The 10,546-nt window shown below is 36.4% G+C and overlaps 1 protein-coding gene across 2 annotated transcripts in view; it reads left to right on the forward strand.

The window, feature by feature from the left end:
* The window catches only part of SLC39A8 (solute carrier family 39 member 8), a 50,859-nt gene extending 41,379 nt beyond the window's left edge, over positions 1-9,480 (forward strand). For both annotated transcript variants that reach the window (XM_069783717.1, XM_069783710.1), the window contains exons 6-8: positions 4,573-4,780; positions 5,333-5,517; positions 8,217-9,480. In XM_069783717.1, coding sequence (XP_069639818.1) covers positions 4,573-4,780; positions 5,333-5,517; positions 8,217-8,363 — 540 coding nt within the window. In that variant the 3' untranslated portion in view covers positions 8,364-9,480. The remainder of the gene's footprint in view (positions 1-4,572; positions 4,781-5,332; positions 5,518-8,216) is intronic.
* Positions 9,481-10,546: the final 1,066 nt, after the last annotated feature.

Here is a 10,546-nt window from a genome sequence, read left to right on the forward strand (position 1 = left end):
TCTCCAAAATGAGGAAGAGAATATGTTGTATTAAAACCTTCTGAAAGTAACAGGGTAAAATTCACACTGGAGCCAAGGCTGGCTGCAAGGAAATCCCCAGTGCCAGATAGCCCGCGGCTGATACTCGAGGTAGCAACAAAAAAGCCATCGTTACTCTTTTCCTCCTCCAGGCAGGTTCAAAGGGGCCAGGCAGCCTTCAGAGTCATTAGGGGCAGGGGAGGGCCAATGTGGCTGAGGGGTTTTGGGGCAGCTAGTGTAGTGCCATGAGGGTAGGTATGCATTCAACTTTACAGGTGTTTGGTATTTATGAAGGAACCATTTGGCATAAGCCAACATATATCTAACAGAATTTTAATGTGTCCTTGTAATCTAAAGCTTATTAGAGAGAGCAAACACAGTGTAGCCAGAAATCATCATGTAAGCTTTAAGGAGGGAGTTTGAAGTCCAGTTGTGCCAAAGTGTGGTAGCTGTTTTCAGCCATGGGGATCTCTTTTAATGCCAGAACAGACTGACTGCCAGAGTAAATCTAAATGTTTAATTAGTCACATACTTTCAGATTTTACTTGCAGCAGTAATTGCAAGCTTGGAAACCTCTTTTGTGCTTACCCCAGATTTGAATCTACTATGCATTAAAATTGCACAGCTTGACAACAGTAACTTTGAAGAAAAGTTGTTTTCGAGACAAATTGCTGAAATGTCTGTATCCTGGAGTGCACAATGTTAGAGTTATATAACAAAACTTTATGGTGGCCTTTATTTATGCCCTGGAGGACTGTCAGGATTCCTTCCTGGTCCTGCGGGAACTTCCAGAGGACACAAAAGAACACGTCTGGTTCCTGTCTGAGGGAGTCAGAGATGCATTAGAAATAGCAATAGTAATCTGATGAGATATCATAGAGACTCACTTATTTTATCCTATAATTTCTTAAGTTTGGGAACAAAGGAGAGGCCATTACTTTTAAAGAAAAAATTGTGTTCAGAAGAGTAAAAATACCAAGGATGTCTTTGGTTTACCATAAACTGTGGAGATACAAATATTACAGAACTGCACTAATAATTAATAAAAGTCTGACCCGATAGTCCAGCTGGATATTACGGAGCTCCTTAGCTGGCATCTCTTCTGTGATGTCTGCTGAACTATGATGACAAAGTGGTAATGGTCCAGCAGAGACAGACATTGTTAATTTTTTGCCTTGGAATCCTATATATTTGTAGGGTAAATTTGTCAGTAGTCTGCCTTATCTTAAACATTAAGAATATGTATTAGTCATTCATCTACTTCTATCGGACACATGATCTAGTAGAGTTCAGAATGTAAACCCAGACAAGCAATGTCATTGTATTTCATATAATTTACAGAAGTCAAGACATTATCTAAAATAGATTACATGCAGGAATTATGATACTTCAAAGCTACACAGTAAACAGCAGATAGCCATATATATGTAGTACAGAAGCCTCTCAGAAACCGATTCCTAGGTTCTAAACTACAGTTGTCTCTGCATTTTGAAAGATTGGATCAAGAAATTAATTTTCAGATGTAAATCAACACTATTCTCCTAAATTAATTGCAATTAAAAAAAAAAGTACATAGGTAAAACAACCCAAACCTCAGCACATTTCTAGAGTCAGTTCCATTCTTGATGAGTTCAACAGCTAATTCTTAATAGCATCTTCTTACTCCAATGTTCCTTTTCTTCATACACACATAGAAAGTTCAGCACATATACTTGTAAATTTTTTATTTCAATGAAAAAGCCCTTCAGATCAGATTTTTATGTTTGTTATACATATGCAATGCTTTGGACTGTCATTGGAATTCTCAGCCATGCAACTGGTACCATAAATGGGTCCTTCACTTAGCTCTGTGGCCAAGCCAGTTATGCCCCTACAGCCCTCAGAAAACTGTAGGCACACACATGGTTCCCAAATAAATTGGATATTAGGAAAAATTTCTTTACTGAGAGGGTTGTCAGGCATTGGAATAGGCTGCCCAGGGAAGTGGTTGAATCACCATCCCTGGAGGTATTAAAAAAGCATGTAGACGAGGTACTCCATAACATGGTTTAGTGTGCATGGATGATGGTTAGACTCGATGATCTTGAAGGTCTTTTCCAACCTAAATGATTCTATGATTCTTCTTTTCCAACCTAAATGATTCTATGATTCTATAAAACAAATGTGCTTTGATGGGAACAAGCATAAACAAGTATGTACAAGTGACATTTTTGCACATTTGTATTATTTGCTCACTGCTTTCATTGCTCTTTTAGGAATTTTCATCCTAATAACCTCTTTTCATAAAACCATTTATTTTATGAGACGCTTGGCATTTGATGTGTGAATTTTTTGGTAATAGAAAATTTTTACAGAACAAAAACCACCACCACCTCTCTTTCTCATGTATAATAGAAGTTGCTAATATACCTTTTCAAGATTAATATTGTTGCTTTATCAGAAAATACTTGCTGGGGTTTTTGTGGTTTTTGCATGTGTGGTTTCCAAAAGAACAATGTTCTTTTATAGTAGAATTATTCAAAATGGAAATCTGTGCATTGTCTCAAACTCCCTTTCCTCAGTGAAGCTAGAAACATGCCCAAGAAAGAAGATGTGCTTTTGGCAGAAATCAGGATGATCTACAAAACAATGCCTCCATCAGTTCTTAGGCAGCTTGAAGGATGGTCACCAGGGAACAGAAAAAAACACAGAGGAGCAGAACTTCAGCTCAGGGAGCTGGATGAATAGGTGGAAGAGCTTCACTAATTGTATTTGAATTTTCTCATAATCATGTTTCTTTTTACTTCCAGTTACCCAATATATGTATTTTATGTGGCTTGCTTTGTAATATTTCTTTCAAAAATGAAGTTCAAGTTGCCTTTGTGGATTAAGAGAGAGGTCTATTGCTTGTAAATGATCCTATCTGAAACAGAATTAGTACAGGTACAAATTAACCATCCCCAAAATATGATTGGCATTGCTTGTGTGTTAGATGAAATGTTGAGAGGAAAGCCTCCAAAAACTGAAGGCAAGCACGTAGTACAAGTCTAAAACCTATGTGTTTGAGTCAGCAGGGAAACTCCCGATTTTTGGATACCATTGCTCATTTTCACATCAAAAAGGAATTTTTTCAGAGTATCCTATGCACTAAATAGGAGCTGTATGTGTGCTTTAATGGCTGTTGTGGCATTACTCAACCAAGGCTGTACTAGCTATGAGTTTCAGGTAGTGCAGTAGGCATCTGACACTGAAATCCCTGACCTGAACTTCTGTCCTGTCCTAAGGCGCTCCTACATACAAGGATGTAGTATGTCAGATAAGAGTCTGGTAAGGAAATCATGAGACAGACCTTACTGCTCTGTCTTTAAAGATTTTGTAAGAATTTATTAATCATTATATTTCCATGAAGTTCAAAATTCAGTTGCCTGGTAGCATTTGCATTTGATATGGCAAAACTAAAACAATTTGCAATGTTCTTTTTAACAACGAATGAAAATTTCTTGGAATAATCTGTGTCCTTTTCGTAAGGAGGAAGAGGTGTTCCTCTACACCTTTCTCCTACAAGAGAAGGAGAGGTGTATAAATACGTCTGTGGGCACACAGGAGTATATATTACTGCTTATGTATTCCAGGAAGTAAGCACTAGTTAATGCCTTATATGCAAATCCTCTGTGTGTGTGTGTGTGAAATATGATCCAAATATTGTATAACTGCAGTATATGTGTGTACAGAAATTTATCAGAATGGATCATCAGGAATTTTTTAGTGGAGGTTAGTTTGTGCTCCCAGCTAAAATGGCAGTTCCTTTTATCTGCTTCAGGTTTTTCATTATTTCATGGCACTGCATGTATAAATTACTTCCATTTCTGGGAGGAATTATTGAGATCCCTGGTGTGTATATGCATTGCAGTTTTATATTAGCCTGTTGTTTTCATGCTCTGAGCCTTTAGCTCGCACAGTCAGAATTACCCCCTGCTGTTTTTATTAAACATTCACTTTGTAGAAACTAATTTGAATAGCTCGGCTTGACTATCATTGCCCAAAATTAGAAATAAAGTTTATGGAGTATCTGGATGTGTGTCTATATTCACATGTACCTGGCTGTTACTGTGGTGGCTAAGTGTGTCTCTGAGAGTGTGATGTACTGGCAGTATTTAGCTGGTCCAGATGTGTTTTTGGTAGGAAATAAGAGATTCTGTCAGTCACTGTGATCATATCCTTCTGACTGTACATGCTTAATAGAGGTGGCTGAGTTGTCTGTGAGAAGCCTTGGCACTCTCTTAATCTGACAGAGACTCCAGAGAGATGGTCTGAATTGCTTTCCGCCTCAGCTGAAGGGCATTAGGATAAAGCTTTGTAGTCAGAAGGGTGATTAGGCCCTGTGTGTTAACTTGTTGAAAAGAAAACATTTGCTGCTGCTATGTGTGCCTTCTGCTTCTTGGACCAAGCATTTTGGTCTCCATATGCAGTAGTTCTTTATTTTATACTTGGCATTCATTTAAAGATGAAGTGTGATTCATTGGCTTCTTTATTCAATGTTTTATGTAATTGTTTTATTATGTTATATTTTTCCAGGAAGAAGCCACCCAAGGCAGCTTATGCAAGTGTCTTAATGGGCGCCCACTGTCAAAGATTGGGACCATTGCTTGGATGGTGACACTGAGTGATGCCGTACACAATTTCATAGATGGTTTGGCTATTGGTGCTTCTTTCACTTTGTCCCTGCTTCAAGGGCTTAGTACCTCCATAGCCATCTTGTGTGAAGAGTTTCCTCATGAACTGGGTAAGGAACTTCATTCAACATGTTGTTTACTGTGGAAATCACTGTTGTAAGAGGTTGTGCTGGCCAAAAGTTGGCATAGATTGAAAGAAAGTTTAGGCAAATTAATGCAAAAATACTAATCAAAAACTTCCCAAGCACCAAAATACACATCTAGCACAGGAAGTTCCCAAGTGCAGCTGGGTGGAAGCTGGGAATGTATGTTAGAGAGGTATTAATTGCCCTGTTCATGTATGCTACATACACTGTTGTATTAATTTCTTTTTTTTTTTTTTTGAAATCATTACAGGTAGTTCTGTGTGCCTGTGCTCCTTAGCTCTATTGTGCATCACCTACTTCTATAGAATATTTCAGTTACCCTAGTATTGAAGGGAAATCCTCATCATTTACTTGAACGAAGAAAAACAGCAGGGGGTTATAATTTGTATGCAAAACGTGTCTTTTCTTCAGCCTTCCTTTGAAATCAGAAAATAATCACAATATCATTTTCTGAAAATGGTTTTCCTTTTTTTTTTTTCTATTTTTTTTCTTTTTATCTTCTTTCTTTTCTTTTAGGGGATTTTGTCATCTTGCTTAATGCAGGAATGAGTACTCGGCAGGCTCTGTTTTTCAACTTTATGTCTGCATGTTCCTGTTACGTTGGGATGGCTTTTGGTATATTAGTAGGCAACAACTTTGCTCCTAACATCATCTTTGCTGTAGCCGGTGGAATGTTCCTGTACATCTCTCTGGCAGATATGGTGAGATATAATTTCATTTTCAGATATTTATTTTTCTGCAAGAAAACAAGACTTCACTAAGTCTCTCCAGTAGAATTTAGTATTTTGTCCCTCTCATGCCAATGTCATTTCCTTATTATTATTTTTAGATGTTAAATCATCAATTATACCCTTAATGAAGGTGCACAAATAGTTATGCTTATTCATGAAACGTGAAAGCCTTTCACTTCACAAATAGGGCTGATCAGATTATTGCTGAAAAGGAGTTTTAGAGACAAGCTTTTCATGAATTTAGGCTGGTTTCATCAAAGAGTAAAAAGTGTTTAAATACTTTGTTTCAGCATTTTAAAGTAGCAAAGTATTTAATTATTTTTAAAAGCTTCATTTGTCTATTTAAACCACATTTTGAAAGAAAAGCAAAAAAAAAAGGTAAACACAATGAAACTAAATATTTAGGTTTGAGTTGTGTAACTCAAAGGTGTTGTGTAACCACAGTGATAATTTTGGGGTTGTTTAGGTGAAAAACCTGACTTCATTCTATTCTGGTTTAAATTAAACAGTGCCAACCCCAGTTTCTTGGTTCAGACTAAAAAATTTGCTGAGCTCTATTCAAAACAGTCTGTTTATCATTTATTTTTTAAAGTGTGCTAGAAGATAGAAGCCAAAAAAATTGTGCTAAGATCCAGATCAGACATTTGGGAAATAAAATCTGGATCCACATGCAGTCAGCAATATTCCATAATTTACTCTTATGATGATGTTTTCTCTCAAAATGAGAGAGATCTGTCAAGAATTTTAAGCTTTATTGTGTTGAATTGAGTGTTGTAAGAACAGATGTATCTGCAAAGGTGTTTACACCTGCCATGTGAGAATCCACTTGAGTGTAGAACTGGAGGAGTAAGGCCTGAATTTGAAAAGATTTGAGACCCCAGTTTGGTTCTATATGCATTTAATAACTGTCATAAGCGACTATTTCATTAGATACTCTTATAGTTTAGGTAATAACATAGGATTTAATAAGTAATAATGTTAGAGTTAAATGAACAATATAAATAGTTTATTTTACAAGTTTGCAGTACCTTAATTGCTAATGCTTTTCATTTAGCCTCACTCTTATATAACAAATAGTAGTATACTCAACTATGATGTGTAAAACTCATGGCATAAATCTAGAGTGGCTCAACTTAAATTTGTTATTAAATCCATCAAAGTAGGTAACATTCTTTTCTTTGTATCTATTGTTCTGTTCTCTCTGTTTCTCTTTCTCTCCCCCTTTCCCCCCAGTCTCCTCTCTCTCTCTCTTTATAGGTTTTTGGATTGTATCAGTTACCTATCTGAATTTTTCTTCCCCCTGCAAAGTCTGAAATAGGGTATTCAACTGCTCTGTACAGAGATCTGGCTTTCTGCTTTCTGTTACGATTTTCACACACTTCTGGTTTGCTTGTCCAGAAGCAGGTAGGATTAACTAGAATGTCATTCCTTCCTTCCTTTTCTTTTTACTGTTCTTTTTTTCCTCCAGTATTAACATAGTCCAGCCTCTGCCAATAGGATCACTGTGTGGTGAGGCTGTGGGTATATGAGAATGTGTACACTGAGGTGTGTGCACAAATGAGCCTTGCTGTATGGCATGAAGCTGATCTGGTTTGTGATCTTTGCCTCTTGTGCAAGAGGATTACGGAGCTCTGGAATGATTTCTGGGAAGGTTTGGCCACTTCCCACTAACCTGAATCTGTTCTTCAAGAGTTGCATTACCTTCAATGGCTGTTTTTGCCTTGTGAGATCAAAGAAAGATAGAGCTTCTGAGTCACCCAACCTGCAGGTTTCTAAACTACCAATGAAATATACAGTCTTCATTGCATTCTGGCCATACTAGTCTCAGCACAACAGGAGAAGATTTTAAAGCTTATTTGAGTTATGTTTATTAAAACCCACTGCAGTAGACTTTATCTGCAGCAAACACGTACCCTGAATCACCCCATACAGAGGATTTTGTTGCCAGTGCTCATCTGCCATCACCTCCATTGGCTCTCAGAGGAATTATCTTTGTTTCTGCAGTTAACAGCAGATCAGTCATCCTTTGCTATTATGTTGCTGTTAAGATGCATGTTATGGAATGAAGAATCCCTTTGTTGCACTGTAATGCAATATTGCGTGTGTTACCACCAGTTTCACAACGTTCTTTCTTCCTTGCTTTACCACTACCTCATCAGCCCACCAGACCTTCTATTTGTAACAGGTTTCTTATTTTTGAGGGGTTGTCTATGTTTTGAGCTTCACTTCATTTGCTTATTGATAAAGCAGAATAACCCTTATCTTCCATTTTCTGAACAAGGATTTATACTGGTTTATACTAGTATATACTAGCTTATACTACCGAAGGATGAAACACAACACTTAGCAATACAAGGGCAGCTATTCCTAGCAACATACGGACCAACAGTTGGACCCTAGGAGACTGCTGGAATCAAAAAGAGGAAATTTGCATGAGAGACGATCAGTCGAAATCACAGTAGAGAGGAACGAAACACCCTTTCCTTTTACCATCCTTGGTGAAGTGGTTTTCCAGGGCAATTAGGGTGACATGTTCCTGTGACTGCCTTCACCCTCTGTTAGTTCTAATATTCTGTCCGAAGTAGCAATATGGTACAGTTCTTAATGCGTTAAGTTATGCATGCTACCACGAGATGGCAATACTTACCTAAAAATATCCCTTTTTTCAGTTCCCAGAGATGAATGATATGCTGCGAGAGAAAGTGACAGGAAGAAAGATGGATCTCACATTCTTCCTTATTCAGAATGCTGGTTTACTAACGGGGTTTACTGCTATACTATTGATTACCTTGTATGCAGGAAATATTCAGCTGTGATAATGCAAGTGAAAATGCAATCAGTACTGAAGACATCAAGTAAATTACAAATGGAAGACACTTGAAATCCATGAAGGGACATTCATTTAATCTACTTGGTTTTGAAACGGTGACAAGTCCCATCCTGTCCCCCTTGCTCCAAATATAGGAAATTCTTCTTTAGGACTTGCAGTCAATCCAAATAGTAGGAGCTGTAAGCTTCTGTACTATGCCAAAGAACCGATACTAGTATTTTTATTTCTACTTAAAATTATGAGACATACCTGAACTGTCAGAGGAAGGATGTTACTTGGCCAGTAGAATTATGCAATACATGCAACTACATGCAACTCAAGACCAAATGAAAGCTGAGGTCTTCAGGGAAGATGCTTATTTTTAAAAAAAAATACTGGAGTCTCGTATCCTTTTTTAACTGTGATGAAGGCAAGCAGTTTCAAAACTGGTTAATTTTCGTGATTTTTGTTTCAGGATTTGTCTGTGTAACACCCTCTTCCCCCACCAAAAAAAAAAAAAAAAATCAAAATATTTCAGAGTAGGTACTAATGAAGCTAAGATTTTTAATTACTAATTAACACTGGAAGGAAAGATACCAGTTACTGCTTTTGATCTTTTTTTCTTTATAAGTGCACTAGGGAATTGTTGATTTATTTTGAGAACCACTTTTTTTAATTAGAGGGAACCTGTGTTAAATTTGTGACAATTTATCAACTCCATAATATTTTAGAAGCATTGAGTATTTTAAAAACGTTCAAGTATTTTGTACTTTATGAAAATAAAAATGTTTTATATTTAAGTTCCACAAATATCCCTTTTAAAAATCAGTATTTGGGGTTAAAATTTTTAAAGATTTATTTTTAGTTTTACAAAGTGGAATTTAGAAAAAACTTGCTAAAGTCAACATTCCAGTAAGCTTTTTTGTAATTTGAATAATTTTCTTGTGTGCAGTTGGGTGAAAGTAAGTGATGCAAACTCTTATCACAGTCTGTTGCATGTGAACTTTCTAAAATCATGCTTATATGTATGAGTTCTTCTGAAATAAACAATTCAGCTACTCTGGTGTTGTAAGATGTGTGCAAGGAAATTAATAAAAAATATATTCCATTTCAGTCACCACTAAGCTTTGAAGGAAGTGTTGTGATTAACTCTAGTAAGTTACTTTTTTTCATTGATTTTTAGGCAAGTTTTACAACTTCAAAGAAGATATTGTTTCTTGACGTATCTCCTGGCAGTAAGAGGGAACAAATATTTTATTTTTAATTCACTATTAAAATATATTTTCTATCAGGTAAAGGATTTATTTTAAGATTTTATTTGAATCTCGTCTGTAATTACATTAGAAAAAATAACTCCTCTGAGCGTCTGGCTGATAAAAACTTTAAGGCAAACTGCACAGGAGTTGTAAATTATACTTATTTAAAAATATGTTATAAATGTTAAAATGTGATTATAGTAGTCTATGATATTTGCTGTATGGAAAAAGCATTTATTAGTCACTTTATGCCTTCATAGTTTCTGTGAAGAAGAATCCACGCACTCCATGTTCTTTCCTTTAATTCTTTCTTTTGTTGATTCCTTGGATATAAGCTGTTTGTAAATGCTACTCTTGTGTATGACAAGAATGTATTGTAGTAACTATGAACGTTCATTGACTTTTTAAAATCATTTGACCATTCCTAGTTCATCAGATTACTATAATAATACACCTGCATGGTTCTTTTCACTTTTAAATCCAAACATTTGAAAGGGAGACTTGATTTTTGTTATCTCCCTAAGGAGGAAGAACTGAGACAAACGAGTCTTCTATATGTTGAAGTATTGGCCCTGCTGCTCCATCAGGTTTTGCAGCCTGCCTGAAGCTTTGCATTGCCTTAGTTAAAAGAGCTACAAAACCCGATCTACATAGTTTAAGGATGGTTTAAACATGCATAAATTACATTCAGTTATGCTAATGATAACAGTGGAAACACCTCCTATTTGATATACATAGAGAATCAATTGTGTGTGCTAATTTCTGTATCGCAATCTGTAGTTTTTTAAGAAACCACTGGTTTTACCTGTACACAGGTGAAGAGATTTCATAGAATCATAGAATGGTTTGGGTTGGAAGGGACCTTAAAGATAATCTAGTTCCAACCCCCCTGCCATGGGCAGGGACACCTTCCACTAGACGAGGTTGCTCAAAG

The sequence above is a fragment of the Haliaeetus albicilla genome, chromosome 1 (genome assembly GCF_947461875.1).
Source record: "Haliaeetus albicilla chromosome 1, bHalAlb1.1, whole genome shotgun sequence".
In the NCBI taxonomy this organism is placed as follows: Eukaryota; Metazoa; Chordata; class Aves; order Accipitriformes; family Accipitridae; genus Haliaeetus; species Haliaeetus albicilla.